The 22,768-nt window shown below is 40.6% G+C and overlaps 2 protein-coding genes across 15 annotated transcripts in view; both read right to left on the reverse strand.

Annotated features, from left to right (window-relative positions):
* Window positions 1-13,181, reverse strand: part of IMPG2 (interphotoreceptor matrix proteoglycan 2) — a 51,088-nt gene extending 37,907 nt beyond the window's left edge. The window contains exons 1-3 of the mRNA XM_072934419.1: window positions 10,542-13,181; window positions 8,992-9,240; window positions 381-547 (exon numbers count right to left, since the gene is read on the reverse strand). Of these exons, the coding sequence (XP_072790520.1) occupies window positions 381-547; window positions 8,992-9,240; window positions 10,542-10,614 (489 nt within the window). The 5' untranslated portion in view covers window positions 10,615-13,181. The remainder of the gene's footprint in view (window positions 1-380; window positions 548-8,991; window positions 9,241-10,541) is intronic.
* Window positions 13,182-14,359: 1,178 nt separating this feature from the next.
* SENP7 (SUMO specific peptidase 7) overlaps window positions 14,360-22,768 on the reverse strand; it is a 34,907-nt gene continuing 26,498 nt past the window's right edge. For all 14 annotated transcript variants that reach the window (XM_072933804.1, XM_072933720.1, XM_030280942.4 and 11 more), the window contains 6 exons: window positions 22,101-22,231; window positions 21,578-21,630; window positions 21,210-21,247; window positions 20,919-20,987; window positions 18,715-18,865; window positions 14,360-16,493 (listed from right to left, as the gene is read on the reverse strand). In XM_072933804.1, the coding sequence (XP_072789905.1) occupies window positions 16,356-16,493; window positions 18,715-18,865; window positions 20,919-20,987; window positions 21,210-21,247; window positions 21,578-21,630; window positions 22,101-22,231 (580 nt within the window). In that variant the 3' untranslated portion in view covers window positions 14,360-16,355. The remainder of the gene's footprint in view (window positions 16,494-18,714; window positions 18,866-20,918; window positions 20,988-21,209; window positions 21,248-21,577; window positions 21,631-22,100; window positions 22,232-22,768) is intronic.

Below are 22,768 nucleotides of genomic sequence, written 5' to 3' on the forward strand. Positions count from 1 at the left end.
GGCAAAGGAAATGTCAAGGAGATCTGAAATAATCCCATATTAGTTAATCCCATCTGTGTAGTATTATACAAAGCATATTTGATTTAATCCATCTATACACCTCATTTACAACAGGAAAGTCATACCAGGAAATGATTCTCCACCTGCCAGTGCTCATTTCCCACCACAGGGCATGGCAGAGCCACGCTGTCGTGAAGGCAAGGCCACAGCACTGGGGATTATTCAAGGAAAGGGAGGAAATGTCCAGAACTGAAGCTGTAGAATTCTCCTGCAAACAGCAGAAGTTGTGCTGCACACGAGAGCTCTCCAAGAGCTGCTGCAGGTGCTCATTGCAGTGGGACATGATCCCATGAGAGCTCCCCAGGAGCTGCTGCACCCACCTTCAGGATCAGGCTCCGGTGCTCCTCGGACTGGCTGAAGTTGGTGCCCATTTGGAAGATGCTCATGGTGCCCTCCTCGCACAGCCCCAGCCAGCTGTTGTACTCCTCACGCTCCGGCAGCCTGTCCCAGAACGTCTTGAAGACCTCCCAGACTGTTTCCTGGCACACTGAAGGCACGAGAAAGGTCTGGTGTTAGTACAACAGGGGTGTTTCTGTGGCACAAGCAGCCAGGCTATTACTGTCCCAGTGCTGTAAGCTTGGCAGGACATTTAATACAGAAAACAGCAATCTGACATCTCCGTGGAATTGAGGATAGCATTGAAGCAATTGCCATGAAGATATGGTGGATCATCCACACTCATATTACCTCTCTCCCTGAACAACAGTATTTCCACTGAGCGAAACTGCCATTTGATCAATGAATTAAATTTTTAGAAAACCTAGAAAACCAAAATACCATGGCAAGTGCCCTCATAGGGGGTAGATGTGGAGCTTAAGTTGTAAGAAAGATGGTGGCACTGATCAAAGTCTAGTAAGCTCAGTCAGTAACAATTCCTTCAGATTCACCTTCACACAAAATTTAAAATACGTTTCAGAAATTACAATGGCATTCATAATTCAAAGAACAAGGCAGGATGACGACAAAAGAATATGCTACTAAATAAGTCAAGCTCTAACTGTGCTCTGCATGTTCACTGAGAAAGAACTGGACAGTTCTGAACAGTCAGCCTGAGAATTAAGGTTTAATGTCATATACTACACTGCCTACTTTAATCTCCCAGCCTTGCAGATGCTCTTTTTGCCAGCCACATGATGCTCAAGCAAGAACAACTCAGTGACCCAGGATAACTCAAAGAGAGGAAGATTTATAGGATTTTTGTTGTGTCCTGGAAAAGGGCAACATGAAAAGGGGAACTCTCAAAATCATTTGTACCAAATGCCATCCTGGAGGAGTAGCAGACAAACCTGCTTTTTTGCCTTAATCTGATTTCACTTGTTAGACAGTTCAGCAGAGAAATGCTTTGCATTCCGGGAAAGTCCTGACACCACAAGCAAGCCCTTACAGGAGACTAAATCTATCTCCAGAAATCCATTGTCTTCAATCAGCTTTAAAATTAGCTCTGGGCTGCCAAACCCAGTACCTTGCTGTTATTTCTTCCCTATGCTTTGTTTTCCAAATTCCAAAGTTGAAATGTACCTATATAAAACTTAGCACATAGATCACATGTGGAAATATTTTTATTCAACCAAGAGATGGACATTTCTCTTAAATGCAAAAGCTTTACCAACAGCAACCTTAAGGAACTGTTTCCTATGCAGCACCACCCTTAAAGCTGAGCTGACTGCTGCACTGGATGGCACCATGCAGAAAAAGTCCTTTCCTTCACCTTCAATTTCAATTTATCAGAGCAGCTGAGACCACTTCTCTGTGTGGAACTCTACAGACACAAAGATATTTCTCATTTCCATAGCACACTCCCAGGTTTATGACATGGAGATTAGCATTGTAGCTCATATGGTATGCAGGACCAGAGAATAATAAAGTCCCCAAACTCTGCATTATTAACTGTCACTAGTATATTACTGTTCCAGCACCCCTTCAGCATCTAGGCAGTTAACTTTGTCTGTAAAACACACTAATCTGGAAAGTATTGTCCATGTTTCCATTCAGTGTATGCATCCCTGTTAATCAGAAACAAATAGGCAAATTGACAAACATCCATGCACCACCTCACATTCCCCCTGAGTTTCACTTGCAAACCCTTTGAGGCAGAGACCACATTTCCATCTGACCTCTGCACAAAGCTTGGGCAATGAGCCATAATCCTGCTCTGGGACTCCTGGTTCCTGCTAGAGTACTAACAAGCTTCCTGAAGCAGAATAACATCCATAATATTCTCCCTACCACCCACTTGTAAGAGCCAGGCATCCAGGAAAAGACTGAAGTCTAGTTTCAAATCCAGAATCCTACACTAAGGAGTATCACGTGCGTACATTTCTTTTGGTGGTACTTGTATCCTACATACCTTTCACTCCACGTGCCACATTGTGGAGCAGCAATCCTACAATGAGCTTACTCCCTGTGGCTGGGGTAAGCCCTCAGCAGATTCAGTAACAGCTGAAGCCACAGCAGTAACCTGCAAATACATTGCAGGGACACTGCCTAATCCTAGAGTTTTCAAATACCACCAGGCAAAGGACTGGCTTGCCAGTTGCAAGTAATTGAAGATAGTTTTCCTTAATGCTCTTAAACAAGTTTAAAATAAATGTGATGAGACAGTGTCCTGCCTGAATACAAGCTGCTCCCATATAAACAGTTGTTCCAATCAGCTCCCAGTAGATTAAGGATTTTCTGTGTGTCCTTTCATTTGGAATTAGACACCCCACTGAATTCCAGCAGCAAAGGCTTTGTGCCATCTGTGGGCTCCAAGCCCATTAATTAGACCTAAGCTGTCAAAGCAGCCATGTATTCTGCAAAAGGAGATGTGGGTAAGGAGTCACACCTTGTCCTCTCCAGCCTCTCCTGTCTAGCTGTTTCCACTGAGGTGAGCAACAGGCTGGACAACAAAGTGCAAACTCCTTCTCTATCCTCTTCCTTCCACACAGTCAGTGTGTTAGTTCTGACACACGGGGAGGGATTAAAAACTCCAAGCAAACATCTACCACAACTGCCCTGTGAACTCTTCTGCCAGCCTTGTCCAGGAAACCACACCTTGGTGAGCTGCCCGCCAGCACAGTCACCTGCAGCACCGTGCTGACACACAGTCCATCTTGTCCCTGCCTCGTTTATCCCAGCTGGGCAGTTTGTAAAGCAGGGGATTGCTCTGCAGGATAACAAATCCAGGCTGCAAGGGCTCAACACAGGAACCATCCTCAGATGTGCTTACCCATAGGGTGCTCCAGAGTACATTCATGGACTGGCGAAGAAAGACTGAAACAAAATGCTTCTATTTCTTTCTCATAAATATTTTCATTGTTTTACAGTTAAAAGAGAGTTGCCATTTCACACACACAGAGAGGACAACACAATTTATTTAGTGTGGTTCAAATCACACATGTGTAAAGAAAGAAACAAGTGAGATTTAATCTTCCACCTCTCCTTCAGGAACATCAAAAGGGAGCCAGTTCTCGACTTGTCATGGTCACCCAGGGAACTGAAAAGACACCAGCCTCACAGTGCATTTAAGCTGGCTAAAAAGTGTGATTGACCTTCTTTTAACTTGAAGGTGTAGCCCACCCTGTGATGGGTTTTCAGCTATCTGTAAGTGAGGGAGGTTTTTCAAAGTTTCTCAAATTCTGGAGAACTCCCACAAAGAAAAACACGTTTTCCATTAACTAAATTTTCAGCTTTCTGAGGCTGTAGACAAAAGTTGGAGGCACAAAACCAAAGTTAAACAGGATTTGATTGAACACTTCAGATAATAACTATAACTTACTGTTTCAAATAATTCACTATCTTTCCTTTCTGTCCTTCCAGAAACTTGCAGTATCTGTGTCAAATACATTACCTAGACACACTAACAATAAATAAAACAACTTTTGACTAAGATTTAAAATAGTAACTCCTTCACACCTAAGTAGAAATGAAACAAAATGAGAGTCAGGAGGACCCAAATGTTGACCACTGAGCTTTTCAACTAGAAATGCTACTCTGAGTTTTAAATATAAAACATTTAAAGGAGATAGAGAATGGGGGGAAAATTGCTGCATGAGTGCTTATAATAAATTGCCATGAGCCCGATTATTCAGGGTTATGATTGAAGCTGCTGGACAGGATGTAGTTTTCGAAGACTAGCTACAAAACTCCTATAAAACAGTAAAGCAGGGAGTCCTGCCAGCACCAAGAGCTGCTGAGCAGGGCCAGCAGCACCACCACTGCCACCTGAGGAGCAGCCCAGCCCTTGGGCCATGTGCAGAGAGCTGCTCTCCATGCCTGGATCTCACACCAAATGCCACCAGCCTGCCCCGGGGGCACAGATATGTGGGACAGCATTAGCCACTCCAGGCCCTGCAGGAGACAGGATTTGTGGTGAGGCTTCTAATCCCCAGCAAGCAATACTGATTAAAAGCATCATAAAATCGAGATCAATCTTTTAAGGCAGTGAGCTAAGAGTCTTGAAGCTACACGTGAGTGGGAAGGTAAGCACCTCTGGAAAATGGTTTCCTTCATTCCATGGCTGCAGTAATAAATAACTTGCATTCCTAAGTTATTGACCTCTCAGCTACCTTGCAATTTTCCTCCAAAGAATTCAAACTTTAAAAAAAGAATGAAGGCTTATGAGAAGAGAAGCTCCCTGCTACGAGTGCTGTGATCAGGTCCAGCTGACCACAGGAAAAGGAATAGTTATGCTGAAGACATGGAACTGACTGGCACAATAAACCAGAATTCAAACCAAGAATGCAAATCACACAGCTTGGCTGCAGTTTGTCTCCAAAGTATATTTTGCATGCATATACTGCATTTTCCATGTACTCCATCCTGAAAGCCTCACAAGTTAGAAGTCACTTAACTCATCACTGAGATAATCATCTTCGACATGAAAGGGTATAGGAAAAATTTAAAGATGGGCACATCTGGTCCATGCCCTTGTTCAAGCTTTACCAAGTGTCACAGGTACTTGAAGTAAGTAATGTCTTAACCTTTAAAGGCCAAATCAGGTTCCCAAGGCTGCTTCAGAAAGCCAGACATGTCATAAGACAATTCCAATGGGAACTGTCTGTCAGCATATCTGCTTCAAAAGTAGAAAAGCCCAGCCCTTGGAGCTTCTCTACTTCAAATGTAGTGTCTATGCTCAAGTAATACTCAAAATTAATAGCAAATATCCTGAAAAGCTTAAGAAAATTGTGTTTCAACCCAAAAAATTCCTCATAGGCAGACACAAGCTCTTTTCAGTCCCACTAATCTGCAGAAATGAGTGAAAAAAAAGGTTATTTGAAGTTTCCTTCCCCAAAGACATCATCACTGTTCTCAAAACCTCCAGCCAAGATCTGTGATGTGATTTCTCTCTCTCTGAAATTCTCCAGTCCAGCTGCCCCTCATGCACCCGGGTAGGGTACAGCATCCCTGTGCCTCGAGCTGGAGCACTGGGGATGCATTTTCCTCTCAAAGCAGAGACAACTGGCAGACAATTAGCCTGTTACACTCAGTCTGTGCTCAGGGATTTCTGAGGCTGACACTGAGCACCCTCTGGGGGGTAGGGTGGCTTTCTGGCCATTTGTGTGAGTGGGCAGTGCTGGAGCTTAATCCCAATCAAATCTCATTAGTGCTGCTTAGGAGCTGAATCGGCTGTGGTAACCAGGAGCACTGAATCAGGCTGAATATTCTATTTTGAGGCAACGTGAGGCCAGCTCCTCGTCCTCTCTAACAATTTCTGCACAACTGAACAGCAGAATTGCAGAGGGCTCGATAAAGGCAGCAGTCACAGGGACAGACCCCTCCTGAGAGGTCATTGCTGCAAAGGCTGTGCTGGCATCTGCTAAATTAATCCACACATGCAGAGAAATCACTCATCTGTTGCTGGCATGCTGCTGTGTCTGGCCTGTAACACACAACCCTTAAACGATATAGAAAACAAACAAGGGGTTTCAATTGAGAAAACAACTGAATGCAAATTAGCTACTTCACGTGAAAGATTTTTAATTTGAACACTCACTTACTAAACTCTAGCACATAAATTATTCTCACCAATAATATTTCAGTAAAAATTAACAAGTGTCCTCCATGGAAAAAGCTTCTTAGAAGCATATGCTGGTATCTAAAAATTCAAATGTAGAGGGAGACAGACCTTCTACAAATAAACTTCAGAAATTTATTGCTGAGTATGAGGTACATGTAATATCTGCCAGGGGTGTGGGGGAAACAGGGAAAAAGGCTCACTCAGACAGATTCTTTATTTAATATATGCTTTTTAGCCAGGCACTTTTCATGTCCTTTGGCTCTTTTCTTTCATCATTATGAGCAAGATCTGAATAATTTGTAACATTGTGATTTCAGTATCAAATTGAAACTTTACTCTTAACTGTGTTCATGTGCAGAAAAGGACACCATTATTTCTAATACTTCAGTAAACAGATTTGAAGGGACTGAAGAAAGGGGGAAATGAGCAGGCCTAGTGCTATGTCCAGTATAGGGATTACATTCATGCATAGAATTTAATTCCTGAGAAACAGGAATTCTTTCCAAAGTTCAAAAATGTCTCATCAGCTACAGCTCACTACAGTATCATCTCTTTCCTTGTTTGGTCAGTATCTTTAAAAGCTAATCCTTAGATGTTTGGCTTTATCTGAAGCTCTGGCTGACAAGAACAGTTCTGGTAGAGAGACTATCTGATCTACTCAAGTGAAAAGAAGATCAGTACTCACAAAAAAAAACCCAAAAACTTACAATGTACAGTGAATAGTTTAAGACAGAGAGTCACAGTAGGAAGAAATTGTAAAGAGAATTTAGGAAAGGTAGCAACCAGAGTAATTACATCCCAAAGGTGGCAAAGAAGCATATTACCCTGAGCCATGGTGACAAAATCCAGCAGCCCAATTAAGAGGCATGAGATAGCATGGCTTGTACTGCTTACCCCTCTTGTAATCCTTGTATTGTTTCTGTTTTACATGCTAATTCAACTTCTAAGTCTACTACAACCCTCCACCAACAACGTGCCCAACAGAGAACGGACAGATTGACAGAATTGGGCACATAAGGATACTGGCCACAAAAGACTTAGTCTGAGTGGGCAGGGCTGTTTTTCCTGCAATAAAATTTATTTCTCTATTGCTCAGGCTACCATTTCCCAAAAAAGGAAAGGTTTGCATATGCTGATTATCCAGATTGTTTGTTCTATCTGTGTCTACCTTAGAAAGAAACAGGTGGGAATGTAATTATCTGTCTGTAGCTCCTATAGCTTTATTTACTTTTGCTAGGTGGCAAAAGCCTCTCTAAGAGTCAGAGACTGGCAGATGAACATTCCTGTCATAGGCTTTAAGGAAGTGCTTCTGTCATATTGCTGTAGGCCTTACAGTGTACAGCTTTTTTTTTTCTGACATCTGGGTTTTTTGAGCCTTAAAAAGACACAAGATAAAGAATATGATAAATACGTAGTAAACTATTAAAAAAAAATCAAAGTGCAACAAAATACAGGGATCTGGAGAAAAATCAGTATTTTCTAAAACAGCAGTATCACTCTTCAACATATGAAAGTCTAACTAATAGTAAGATTATTGGTGGTCGTTTTGTTACTGTGATTTACAAGCATTAGCCTGAAACAGGGGGGTTGTACTTGTTTTTCTATACCTACAGTCTAGAAGACAATTTTCTGAAGTGCTGCTTTGTTCCTACAGTCAGAACAGAGTTTTGCAGTAGCAGGTGATGGTATTTTCACTCTTTTGAGATGAATCCTGGATTATGATTGTATCTCTTGCAGTGTGTGCAGAGTTGCTGCCGTTGGCTGACTTTGTATTTCGTTTTTGGGAATGTGGGGATGGAAATCAGTCATAGGCATTTACAGACTGGGTACTGCAGGCCTGTAGGCTGGGTCTTGGAGTGTTTTCAACTGATGTCCTTTTAAACAGTATAATGTAATGGCTGCTGATGGAAAAGTCATGTAAATGTAATAGTGGCTCACTGCTAGACTGTTGTGACAAACACAAATTGTGTCTAATGGCAGCTGGAGATTCTACAGGAAAACAATGTGGGAATTCTATAGTGAGAGGGCTGGACTTGTTAGTGTCTGGCATGATGTTCTTTACTGCTGGCAGGAAAATGTAAAACCCCATCTAATTCCACTTTATCTCCAAATACATTGTTTATGTTTACTTTCATGCAAACACTAAGCAACTCCTGGTTGTCAGTGGTTTTCACTTGTCTAAGCAAAGAAACTGTCACCAGTGAGTTTCTCTATAGAGAAAAACATGAGTCTCATAAAACATGAGTTTCTGAACACCCTTCCTTCTCTGACAGCAGCTCTGTCATTTTGCCAGTTTTGTACAGACATGTTAAGATAACTACAAATTGTTTGAACGCCACAACACAAAGAGCAGAAAGTGCTGCATGGCTGTGATGCCCCATTCCAATGCAGTCAGGCAGAAGGGTTTGGAATACATCACGTTTCTTCAGAGAAAGCTCTGCTACACCAACTTCCACCCATTAAAAGAAAGGCTGTTTGTCTATGATACACACAGAGATTGTACACTTTGTACAACCAGCCATGGCCAAAAGTCACATGGCTGAAGTGCCAATGCCTCAGACTTGACTTTCCTGACTGGCCCCTCAATGACTTCTGCTGGCACTTTAAAATACTGAATAAACCAAACTAATTCCATTACTTAGCTACTCTGTAGATAGCATCTATTTTTGTTAGCATTCAAATTGTTCTGAGAAAGAATTACTTTAGTAAACAATGCTGTTTCAGGGAGCAAGAGTTTTTATGCTATATGGGTATAGACAGAGAGTGGTGGGATTTTAGGCCAGAACAGCTCTCATAAGCAAGATTATCACAGAAAAGTAATTTTCACCAGTAATAATTTATTTCCTATGGCCTGGCATTTATTATGTTTAACAGCTTGAACTATTTTTTAATAAGTGAATGTTCTTTATCAATTACCCACGAGGTGTACTTACCTCTGAGCCTGAAGTACTTCAGGTGGTTGGCAATAGCCTGCTCAACAGATTCATCAGGGCAGATCTTCACCCCGCTGGGAAAGAGGATGGAGCGCTTCCTGCGGAGCTGCAGGTGCCTGTGGAACTGCTCAGTGTCCATGATGCCACTGGGCTTTTCCAGCCCAGGGGGCAGAGAAGGCTTTGCCAGCTGCCAGGCACTGAGCTGAGCATCCTCAGCCTGTCCTCGTCCTGCAGCTGAGTACGTTTCTGCTGTGAAATTAAAACCACACAGATTTCTCAGATGAGATGATGATGGAATCATCACTATCTTCATGCCACTTCTGTGCTCTCTGAAGGAGATTGCTATGCTTTTTTCTGTTAACAGAACCTGTCTCTGACTGTGATGTTATAAACAACCTTAAGCTCTTGACAATATCCCATCAAATGTTAACACAGCATAAGGCTCTAACCCTTTGAATTCTAACGCCTTGTCTTTACCTTCCCATCTGCCATTAGATCCCATTAAATCAGTGGGGCTATATTTGTCAACAAACATGTATTTAGGAGCTTTCGAGGCTTTTCAGACGTAAAATAAATATTTGAGAAATAATCCTTTTCCATACTTTCTTTCCATAACAGATTTGTATACCTTGCAAAAAGAAGGCTGCTTGAATTGAGAGTTAACCTTCCATCACTGAGAGAGGTCTCTACTCTACTAGAGCGGGGGGGGGGAAAGAGGAATAAAAGGGCTCATCAGCTTTATGTTGGGGGTTTTTTGGTGGTGCCTTTTTTTTTTTTTGGGGTGTTTTTCATTTTTAATTCCCTCTTATGTTAGTTGTTCCACACCATTCCAGAGGAAACTTGAGGAAACATCTGAGGTAAGAACATGTATATTGAGATTTAGTCTGACAGTCTAATTTTCCATCCTTTAAGGTCAGCTGATCTGAAACCATTTAACTCAATTTCTTTCACTTTTTCCCTGGAAAACATACCTGAAAAACAATCACAACCAATCATTTATTAGAGAAAGAATAATAATAACTCCATGGCATTTGTCATCCAGATTATGAGTTTATTCTGCAACTTCTAGTCAGTAGACCTTTGACTTTTATGTCTGAAAGATGAAAGGCGTGGTTATTTTGATAGTGTATTAATAACCAGCTCTGTTGCAGATCACCAGATGGTATAGCAGAGGCAGAAAGAACATTGAAAAGGTCTCTAAGACAAACCTCCAATCTTTACCCAAACTGATACATGTTCAGCGCCCATATGCAGAACACAGCATCTTACTTTCTAAGATTTAATACAAAATTAATAAAGGAAAATGAAAAGTGAAAAAAATGCCAGCATTTAACATTTCAAAGTTGAAAAAATTGCCTCCTACAGCTACTTCTACACTCAAGACAAATGTGCAGTAATACTCCCTGGAATGTAGTAAGACCAAATGTTTGACCAAACATTTCTCTGTATTAGCCCCCTTTGTTCCAATTAAATCAGAGAGCTATCTCTAATTCTATACACTGCCACAGTTAAATTTGTAACCAAGAACATAAGAAAGAAGTCTGCATTACCTGCAACCATTTGAAGATCTGTGTTAATCATTCCCGGAAGGCAAAGAAAGATTTTCCATATGAAGCCAAACATGCTTATTTGTATAATAATAATAATAAAAAATATAAAAGCAAAAAATCCCAATCCCTTTTAGCAAAAGAGCTGTTGCCTTTACCGTAGCCTTGAACCAACCAAGAGCATTGCACTTGTTGAAAATGTCTTGACGTCACATATTATTATCTTTGGAGAAAGCATTAGGTAAAAACAGTCAACCAATACATCCTGGCTCTGTTCTTTTCAAAGACAATATTCTGCTTTAGTGAAGAAACGAGAAAAGGTGATGGAAGCAGACTCCTTGGAGCTAGCAGATGGACTGACACAATTTTTTAATTTTAATCTGGCCAGCTAAGCTCTTTACCAGGGCTTGTCATACCATTAACAGACAGTCCAAACAAGGACAGCACCTTTCACATTCAATTAACCACGCTTTTTCATTGGCCTTTCCATTTCTGCTCTTTTTAAAAATCCTGCTGGCCACAGAACATCACAGGGAGCACACTGATCTCCAGTAGAAAGTCTCGTGCATTTAGTCTTCTGCTTGTACAAATACAAACACATCTATACATGCATTACTGGCTTAAGCACCTGGTATATGTAAATACTGAAGCAACTTCTCCGTGGGACTGTTTCTTCTGCTTACAGGGCTGCTGTGGAGTCTGTGCTAAAGGAGCAAGCCTTGTGCTGTTCCAGCACTATCCCCTGCATCCCAAAAGCAGCGCTTCCCCCAAAGATAGAGCCAGGGCGAGTCATGATCCTTTCCTCTCTGTTCAGGTATTACCTGACATGAGCAGCAGCAAGCAGTGAGTACAGAGAGCTGGAGAGATGATCAGCTAAGGAACTGCAGCCAGGACAGAGCACAGGAAAGCAGCAGCACCCTCAGCTCCCTCCCAGGGCCAGCTCACTTTGGAAACGGGGATGAAGCTGCCCTGCCATGGCAGACTGCATTCAGACCACCAGGAACCCTTCAGGGCTGGCTCTGCATGGTGACACCCAGACTGTGCTCAGATCAGCCTGAACAAACTGCTGCTTTGGCTGGAGTGACTATTTTTGGGAGTGGTTTTGTATAAGTATATCAAAGCTGGATTCCCAGGTGTCTGTCTGCAAAGCTTTTGCACAGAGCTCCTTAGGCAGTACAATGCTCACTTCTCTCTTCTAGCTGCCCTGAACTGCCAGCAACGCACATATCATGAATTACCAGCAGCATTACACATACAACACTCACAGCAATCAAACAAAATGACCTTTGTTTTTATGCTCTGACATCTAACAGAATAGCTGGTATTTTTCAAAACAACAACATATTCTTGGTTCTCCCCTCTCCACCCCAAAAAAAGTTTTCTTGGAAGGTTTTTTAGATTTACAGTATTTTTTCTTTCATCAAAGTACTCAAAAGCACTCAGAATGTGAAGAGTACCATCAGAATGTGAAGAGTAACCATCTCTGTCAAAATTTGTTTTCTATGCTATGGTTGTATCAGCTTCTGTGAAATAAAATATTTTAGAAGTGTAAATTCAGTTTTATTAATGCTAGTTTGCTATCATTTTTATATTCAAGTGATTTCAGCACTGAAATGTATACTTGCAACAGCTGAAAATCTCCTACATTTATTATAGCAAAAGGCATATCTAAAAGCAAAATAATTTAGTTTCTTAAAATAAGCAAAACAAATCTTGCAATAGATTTCCAAAATAATTGTGGAAAATTAACTCCTTCCTTGATTTGACAAAAGCCTTTACAGAAACACTTTGTATCAGAAATAATATATAATTCTTCATTATCAGCATCCAAGTTGTATCTGTTCAAAAGTATTCATGCAAAGAACTCTTGCTGAATGAGAAAAAAAGGGAACTGTAATTCTAGTGACACAACACACCAAGTCATCCCAGCACCTCCAAAAATAAAGATGGTTTTCTGACAGCTTGCATTTCTGAGAAGGAACATGTATTTTCATATAGCAAACATGACTAGCTGAATCACAGTTCTCTACAGAGCAATGCTCACTGAAGTACAGCTACAGCACACATACCATTCTAAATAATGTCCCTGTTTTTCAAATGAAATTTATTCAAAAAACTGAAGCCACCTGTAACTAAAAAAAATATCAAATAAAAGATTACTTTAATGAAAATGACTAATAAAGAGCCACACCGTGGCTCTTTATTATGGAGATACCAACTATCTCCAAGCTCATGAGGGTTACTGTCCAGAATCTAAACTGTCTCCCATGACTGGACAAAAAAGATGACTTTATGGCATCTGAGAGGATTTACCAACAAAATTTCCAATCAGTTTAGCAGAGACAAATAGGTTAGCCAAAACCTTATCACTTGTTTGGTTTCTGTGGTTAGGCATTCACCATTGTCACTTTCTGCTTGTGCTCCTGAAGAGTTCTCTGGGGAACACCTCCCAGGAACAAACAAGTTATGAGGCTGTTTAAGTCTCCAGCTGATGAAATTCAGCCCACCACAGCCTGTTGTACTGCCACCTCTTCCATCATACAGTATTGTAAAGTGTTTTGAGCAGAAAAATTAGGAAGTGAGGTCAACCAAATTAATCTCACACTTATCAATGCTGTCCATGTAATGTAAACCTATTCCTCCTTTTCTGAACTGCTGACCAGAAATCTCTTACCTTGTTCAACAGTCAAAGATGATCCCGGTGTCTGTGCTTCTTTGTACTTCAATTTCCAACTTCAGTTTGGTTGGGCAAAATGATTACTGCTAGTCTTGGTTTTATTCAACACATTTTCAATTCTGAGACTTCTCAAGTCTCATGCCACAATTCCTGCTTTTCCAACAGTTCTCTTTTCTTTTTGCTTGTTTGGGTTTCTTTTTTTTTGTGGGGTGAGGGGATGGGTGCCAGAAGCAATATTCTGTTTCTCTGTCCTAACCAGGATAAAAGTGTTACTAGTGTGGCTCTCAAGTTTTTATTCTTTTCTAAGGTGTAGTACTTCCTGAGCACTGCAAGTTCATCTCAGGGTCAAGGTCCAGGAGGTGAGTACCACAAAAGCCCAGATGAACTATAAATAATCCATGCCTGCAATTCCACTGACAGCAGTCCCCTCATACTTAAAAAATGAACAAAAACCCTCAAAAAAACATACTTGCAGATTTGCTTCTCCAGTTCTTAATGAAAACTAGCTGTCTATTTTTAGATTTTTCCTGGCAGATGTACTTTCTACAAGTTACTTCTCTTCTACTTTGCTCCTTGTGTTGGGCAGTACCTTGAGCAGATCTCCAGGCCCCAGATGTATTTGTGGAAGATATTTTCTGGTCCCACAGACCAAATGCAGCAGTTTCTTTTAAAGAAACTGACAGGCACACTCAGGTACAAGTGACTGCCTTAAACACAATTGCACAGCTTAGGGCAAAGAGCCTTGCAGGGGCTGGTTTGCTTTGAAACACCCTGTCACTCCACTATTGCAGTTAAACAGGGCTTTATACAGGAAATGGAAACAGAAGTGATGTGCAGGAAGGTCCCCGAGTCAGTCTGGTTAAAAAACTAACTTGGGAGTTCCAGCAAGGAAAAAGGAAACATGAAGATACCTGGAGTGTAGCTTCTCCCACAGAGACACTTCCTAGCATTTCCCACACACCTGCTAAGTGCAAACCCTGGGTGGGTGGTGGCTGAAGGTCCCACAATCACGGCGTGAGACACTTGGGTTAAGACAATATACTGTGTATGTACCTTAAAAGCAGTCAGATGGCCTCTATTACACTTAACTCGTGGGTTATTTGCAACAGCTGGGAAAAGAATGGTAACAACCACAGTCAGCAACTTCTGGAGATAATTTTAATATCAAATGCAGTGGCATTCTCGTAGCACATATGTAAGAAATCTAAAAAGGCAATCCTTTTGTGTAAGAAAATCAGTTTAGAAAATTGCATACGTTATTTTGCTTTTCAAGATCTATAAAACCAGTCAATCTAAAAGAACCAATTGGTTGGTGATAAAACCTAACTTTAACAGAAGAAAAAGCCCAAAGTGTTTTTCATAAGGGAACACTGAAAATATTATTCAATTAAGAAAGGTGTAGAGAAGGGGAACGTATTCCTGCATTTCATCTTTTGTTTTACAATAAATACACAGATTATTCTTGTAAGTAATGCTGGTGCTGTGATTTAGGTGCTGAAAGACACAACTCTGGGATGAGAAGGAAAGATGTTGGGAGGCAGGGGAAGAAGGGGTAGTGCCAAACTACAGAATTAAACTAGAAACAAAGACAAAAAAACATACACAGTCATTGCACAAGGCTGCTCACAGCTATACAGACTGTGGTCAGCAAATTGTTGATTTAAAATTCTCTCTCCCCCTGAAAGAATGCTTCCTGGTTTGAGAAACAAGGAAGGGGGAGTGGAGGGGTGTTGGATGACTGTACAGAACCTGAAATAATAACTGGATTTTCGAGAAGCCAAGTTTCAGAGTTGTCTGAGGGAAGGGGCCCTGAGAATTCGGCAATGACAAAAATGCTCACGTCTTTGGGTGGCCCTCAATTTTTATTTTAACTCTCGGTTGTATTTCCAGCTTTAAGAGCTCTGGTTTTGTAGACTATTTTATGACACAAGTGGCCTTGGTGGTTCTCTGACACACAGTCCTTCTGAAGGGTAAGATGACACTTCAGTAAAGTCACAGTGGGGAACAGGAGAAAGCATCCTTTTAGAACAGTCACCTGCTGAGGTGCAGTGAGCACAGAAAGGAGTGCACACATCAAAACGTGACCACTGTTCAAGAAAAAGCTACATAAATACAAATTAAAACAATGAACTTGTGATAGTTTATCAAATCAAGTCTGAGTCCAAACACTCAATATTCAGTCATCTTTACTCAGTTCTCCTAAGGTACAAATCCTGTTTGTCTTATATGTAAATCACGTATCTTAATGACATTATTTTTCAGTAAAACACCTCAGACTTTTGAAGTTGTTAAGCCACAGCCTGTTTGCTTTGCTAATGCACGTGACGCTTTAAGATTTGTAGGAATTATTCCCCAAAATCAGGTGAACAGCATTAAAAATCTACTGCCTACACATATTGTATTGGTATGTACTTTGAGAGCAAGTTTGCTTCTAAAATCTGGTAAGAAAAAAAAAACTTAAAAGAAAATGCACTCCCAACTTTGAAGCATTTCAACAGTCACTCTCAAACAAAGTGAACACACTTGTATGAAAATGCCAGGAAGGGGGAAAATATTTTTTAAAAAAAATCATCAAAACTCATGAGCCTCAAATCTTGGCAGAATTTTCTGACACATGCAGATTACTTCTGTATATAACCAGAAACAAAACAAAAAATACATCTCTAAAGAGAGTCAACATTAAACCCTTAAAGTAAAAAAATACATAGTATTCATTCTATCTGTATCAATTGCAAACCAAGAGACATAACACAAGATCCAGATCCTGTCTTCAGGCCTGACTCCTACAGGGTCATTCGTGTTTATATAGAATTATAAAGAACAGGCTCCAAAAGATAAAAGTATTTTTACATCCTTGAGGCATATACCTGTAAGCAGCTTTCATACTCCAAGAATCAACCAGCAATCCATATGCATTAGGTTTAACTTACATATTTACATTCTTATCTACAACCTTCTCCTTTCCCCATTCCAGCATCTTAAGACCACACAACACCAGTGAAAATAAATAAATACATGACGAATAAAAAGTACTCCTTGTGCCTTAGTTTCTTCCTTGCAAGGCAGGGAGAGACTGAACACCACTATGCAGAGTTCCAGTTATTTGACACAGCAGTGTCCAGGACTCCTGACTGGATTTATTAGCTGCTGCTGCCACTCTGCTGTTGGAAGTGCAGTTGCAAGATCAGGTCTCGAATTTCTTCTCTTTTGTTTCTGATCAGCTGACGAGGGAACCAATTCTCCAGATTCAGTGGTTGTTCAAAATTAACTATGGGATTCTGGCAAGAGAAAAAGGAATACTTATGGAATTAATTTCCTAGCACAACCTTCAGAAAGAATTTCAAACCCTTCCACTGCTGCTGAGATCAAGGAGGCACAAACGAGTTCCATCCAAGACTGCCAGCCTTCAAAGTCAAATTGCAGTTCCTTCATCATAATCACACATGTATGTGCCCTTACCAAAAGGTACTCAAACAGGTTATCATCACTAAGATACATCACTATTAACATGTATTAAAAGGCAGATTTCATGTATTTTGACAAATATATAGCAACTATAGCAAAGAACCAAGGATACTGTGGTTGAGCATCCTGAGATTTTTGTCTCAAGCATGTGTTTTTTCTGTCATGAGCGGGTCTTCTGACAGGAGACAACAAAAAGTAAGGATATTAATAATAGTTTTAGCAGGACATGAGAAGGGGAGAATTTGGAACAAAAGAGGATAGCAAAATTAAACAGCTGAGAGGTGCTGGCAGATTTGGTAGTCAAGACCACAACATCACATCTGATTTGCCAAAATAAATTTTTTTTCTTCTTTCCCTCTTCACTCTTTTGCCATGCTTATGTTTCACCTCCTCCTTCCTTTGAATAAAGTAATATATGATAAATTGAAACAATAAACTAAAGAACACATCATGATTTGCAGTCTATGAGTCCTGGCATGTTTAGGATAAGTTACAAACACCTTTAACACATGTTACAAGGTGTTTGTAAACACCTTGTCCCAAACCTTGCTTCTTCAAGAAAAAACAAGTCCCCCTTGTTAGAGAATGGGCAGTTCAAAAGCTTTGGTAAGAATTTAATTTTCCACCTACACAAGAGCTCAACCTATCTATGGGAGAACCACAGAATGGTTGGGGAGTGAAGGAACTTCTGGAGTTTTGTATCCCCAGCCAAACCCCCCTGGCTTCCAGCAGAGCACCTCTCCTCACTGGGTCACTCGGGTCAGGAACTCTCCAGGGAGCTGCCAGCCCAAATAACCCCAAAGCCCCAGGGTCTGTGAAGGTGAGGCTGCTTTTACCTGTCCAACTTGTTCCCCAAGGCCCCAGGGTCTGTGAAGGTGAGGCTGCTTTCACCTGTCCAGAGGGGACTCCTGCACTTGTTCCCCAAGGCCCCAGGGTCTGTGAAGGTGAGACTGCTTTCACCTGCCCAGAGGGGACTCCTGCACTTGTTCCTGATCAGGTGGCCGACAGCAGATGCCCACTGCTATGTCACCCATGGAGTTCTGCTCTTTAGTCACTACCCAGAGCCTCTCAGATGGCTCCTCAGCAGCCCTAGGCACAGATCCATGCATTCCAGCTGACCCACATAAAGGACAACTCTACCTCCTTGTGTTTTGTGCTTTCCAAGGAGTCCCTATCCATCCATAGCACTCCTGCTGGATACATGATATATCCAACGTGCCCATGACCTGGACAAGATGACAGCCTGCCAGGGCACACAGAGCTCCCATCTCCCCACCCTCCTCCAGTGGGTACAGCTGTGTACAGGTGCTTTGGAGTGGCAATCTGTTCTCCCACAGCAGAAAAGCTGCCCAGTGCCCATGGCCCCACACAAGGCTCTGCACGCACAGCAATCTCGGAGCATGTGAACCACACACATCGAGCATCAAAAAAGCAGAGCCATTCACAGGACAGAGCAAAGGGCAGTGTGCTGTCAGGGGGAGGAAGACCTGGGGACACCCTGGAGGACAGTGCCTGAAGCTCAGGATCTGCAGATATTTAAACATATGTGCTGGAAAAGAAAAAGAGATTCCCTTAGCTCTACACATTCCCTTTTAACAATTTCCCCTCTCCCTCTCTCTACAGAAACTGCTGCCTGTAGACCCACTCAAAGACAGATGCACAAGCTGACAAAGTTTTAGATGCTGCAAGAAGAGATGCAAAGACACTTCTGTAGCATCTGTAGGGCAGCAGTGCATGCACTGATAGGCTCCAAATACATGCAGGTAGTCAGGGATACTGCATGTGTCAAAATAAAAGCAGCATTAAACTACAAGGTTAGAAACATTTGAGGACAGACACATACCAGACACCAGACAGACCTCTGCCAATACTTAAGAATGGGTTTCATCTCCTTTTTCTCAAATGGCTTTGACACTTTTGACTCGACAGCTTTTTTTTTTTTTTTTCTTTTGTGTCTGGCTATTTTGCTCAGAAAATGGATTTTTGTGGTTTAAGATAATTTGGGAGAAAGGGGAAGGTAGTTTGCAGTTGTACCTGGATGAAGCTTTCCACATACTGCAGCAAATAGACCCCACAATCACTGCAGTTATCTTGCTTAGGCACTCTGGGACACAGGTCAATCATTGTTGATTTACTGAATTCCCGATGTGTTTTTCTTTTAGCTTCCCATTCCACTTCAAGGTACCTACAAAAGAAAGAAAGCAGTTGAAGTACTTGAGGAATGACCCCCAAGCTCAATACCTTTTGGGACCCAACTCAACATTGTTCCAAACAGCCACTATTCTATTGCACTCAGAGGTGTTTCTACCACATAATAGGCAATATACAAAACAAATATGCATGATATCATTTAAAATCAGCTATTTATGCAAGGTTTCTATAAGCTATTAGGATACCAGGACATTTTTATACCTTAACTAAAGGAAACATTTTCTTGGCTATCACACATTATTTCCAGGTTCATGCTAAGAGGCCAGCAGTGCTTTTCAACCTAAGCAAACCATTAAAGTCCCCTTAAACCTCACCTTACAAAAAACTTCAGCAATAATTGCCGGTATATAATCCTTGCAATCTAACAGTGCACAAGGTATTTAAAGTTTTGATGAAAACCTTAGAAAGTTTTTCTACAGTAATTAGGATATATCTGTTGTCAGGCTTTTCTGTTGCTCTCATGCTTCAGTAGCAACTCACTGACTCCACATTCAGGGCTCTGCTGATTTTAGAGATGGGATGGAAAACCTAAGGGTCTGGTTTGCAAAGGCAATAGTTATCTGTATTCTTCTCCTGGCTTTAGCTAGACCTACAAAGTCTCAGGGCTCCTGAAAATCAAGCATAAGGTCTGACTTAAAATAATAAATATATGCATTAAATCAGACCTTGTGTTTGATTTCTAAAAGCCCCAAGCCTTTGCAGTCATGAGAACAAAAATACATATAGAACACTTAAGCAGCTTTTGGAGAAAATGGCAACTGTGAAAAGGCACCAAATATGAAGCAGTTCAAAGAGATGACATTTAAGTGAAGCACCCTTTCTAGAAACTGCAAGAACCTATGACTGTAGACTTTCTAATTCATTTGTCTGAGCCTGACAACTGCCCAAAACACATGAAAAATCAGCTCAGGGAAAAGAAGATGTCATAGAATCCCTACATCAGTTTCCTTAAACTTCTGCTTCCAGGGTGTAAGTGGAAATTGAAGGAATAAGAGGTTTGCTTCCCAAGCTCCCTTCATCTCATGACTCTATAGATTTCCACTTGTTTTCTGACTTTTTGTGACATCTCTCTAAACTCCAGGAAACCACACTCTGGAATTTCAGTCTCAGGAGTAGTTCAAAGAATAGTGCACTAAAATAATACATCCCACAGAGATTTTATCAATAAATAAATAGATAGAAGTTCCTATTTCATTCTTCCTCCCGAGACACATGGCAAGGAGGTCTCATTATTTAAGGAAAAGATGGTTTCACAAGGACTTCTAAATCTCATCTAAACTTTACATAGCATTTTGAAGAATATACTTTTACAAGAATGTAGTGCAATTTAGTTTACAGATTTTTGTACCCTTCAGTGAAAGGAGAACACAAAGAACAATTGCACTTGGCTTCAGATATTTAATAATTTTTTTGAAAGTTCCTGACATTAAAGTCATTAGGAGTGTGTAAAAGTAAAGTTCTTATTACATTCTTACTATACTTACATACTTCTCACATACAAAATTGAATATATTTTTACACTTTTCAAAACAAATACCATTCCACTATAACTCTACTGACACATCAAGCTTTTAGACAGCTTCAGTCTAGTTTCTGCATTTTTGTACATAGGAGTGGATTTAACACTAATTCTCTAAGTGTCATCCGAAAAATGAACAACAGTCCCCTAGAAAATTATTGTTCAGATTTCAAAGTATTCATTTGAAGTGTTTTTCTACCCTTAAAAACACCTTCAGTTGCTAGACTAGATGGGATAATCCTCCCCCCACAAAAACAACACTAGCAAAACTCTATTTTTCTTTTTTCTCCACTCTCCACGTTACAGTTTTTGCATTATATGTGGGTTGCAGAACATAGACAGGCTTTTCATGGAAGCCTCTGTATTGTAATTACAGTTTTAGTCATGACTTTTCATAGATTTTCTTTTAGCATTAGAAATATATACCTTTCTTAGACAAAAGTACTTTGCATATAGAAATATAACCAGCAGCATCTATTGCTAAAAGACAGAAACTGTAGTTACTTACTCTCTCAAAACCTGAACTGTTTTCTGCACAGAACACGCTTTCAAGGAATCTAAGATGAGTATACAAGGCCTGTACACAACAAAAACAAAAGTAAGTCATTGCAGTCTTTCATCACCAACACCACTGATAGAAGTATTTTGTTTGCATGCAGCCTACCCAAAATAATTAATATTTTAACTAATGTGGTAAAAATGAACAAGTACCTACAGCTGTGGTTTTATGACAATACCTAAATTACTGCAGAATTTCCTAATTTAATGCTACAATATTAGAAAGAAAACAGAAACATACCTTTTACAAATCTGCTTTTTGGAATTACTTAGGGAGATCTGAGACAAGAAAAAAATAAAAATAAATCTTAAAAAACCAACACCAATTATAAATGCTAAGATCTTCACAAATTTAAAGGTAGCTAGAGAAGCTCTCATTTCAGAAAAGTAGAAACTGATAAATCAATTTTAAAAACAGGTGAAATGACAGCAGAGCAAATAGGTAAGCAAAGGAGGACAAAGCTAATTCAAAATGCCTTGCACATCCTGCAGGCTATGCAAACATCAATAACTGCTGCAAAAAAGACAATGCAATATCCCTTGGTCAAGTCTCATAGCCTTCACAAATTCAGTAATAGGTTTTCTCTGTCAATACAAAAAGGAACTTACTTTAGAAATAGCTGAATATAGAACTGAAGCAGAAGCAGCAATTTCATTGCCACCTAGTACAAAAGAACAAAAAAAAAAAGTTAAGAAAAATAATGCCTAAGCGAAGTATTTTTATTTTCATGTTCATGATTATTAGTATTCAAAACATGAAAGTAAAGAGCTAATTTATATACCACTTTTTAACATTCCCTTTTGAATTTTGAAATAGCAGCGTTACCAAAGGTCTTCCTTCCTGATAAAATTCTTACTGAAACCATAGAACTTTCCAGCCATCCCTGATTTTCCATGTCTCTTCCAGAGTGTCTTCCAGAGTCCTTAGTACGTATGGGTACATAAACACATACTACACCAGTCTGGAAGTTCTAGAAATCATCATTCACATGATTTTCCTCCTTCAAGGACTAAGCCACTTTGAGCTGCTCATGGCTTGACATTACTTCCTCCTAGATTGCATGCCTTTAGAGAACTCCAATTTAGGGTTTATTATTGAGAATTCTATTTAAGAGTAGAGAAGTTGTGTTACCGTGCAGCTCCTCTCCATCCCTGGGGCGCCGGGCAGCGGCTGCAGCGCTCTCCCTGCCTGGCTGGGGCCGCTCCTCGCACATGGCCTCCTCCAGCCAGGGGAAACAGATGACTGCCATGTACCAGTGGGACCTGCCAGCAGCCAGCAGAGGGGGAAAAGGTGTCAATTCTGTAGCATTTGCTGCTGAAAAGGCTATGAAAAGCTTTTCTATACTGAGAGCTCAAGGACAGCTGTTCTGTGACACACAACCGTCACTGCCACGTGCTTTCCATGGCATCTCGTACTAATCCTCTCCCTCATTTTTTACTTTGCATTGTGGCATAAAGCAAAAATAAGCATCAATTCCTTTACAAACCCCAAGAAAACCTCCACAGAAATTTATCAGTGTATGAGCACCCATTCCACCCTTCAACTCAAATCCAAAATAAAAGAACACTAATCAGTGATGGCGATCCCAGTTTTTAACATAGCTGAAGGTATGGCACCTTTCCACAGCTGTTTTCCATTATGTACCTTCCAATGGTGATTCAGTTTTACAGGAGCTTCCATGTACAGGCTGGTTATTTAACCAGGACAAGGCACAGATTATGGAAGTTCTACTTTTATCTATTGACAATATGAGTTGCTGTGATTTCTTTATAGAAATATTACTGAAGTGCACAGGAACC

This window comes from Taeniopygia guttata, chromosome 1, assembly GCF_048771995.1.
Source record: "Taeniopygia guttata chromosome 1, bTaeGut7.mat, whole genome shotgun sequence".
NCBI classification, from domain to species: Eukaryota; Metazoa; Chordata; class Aves; order Passeriformes; family Estrildidae; genus Taeniopygia; species Taeniopygia guttata.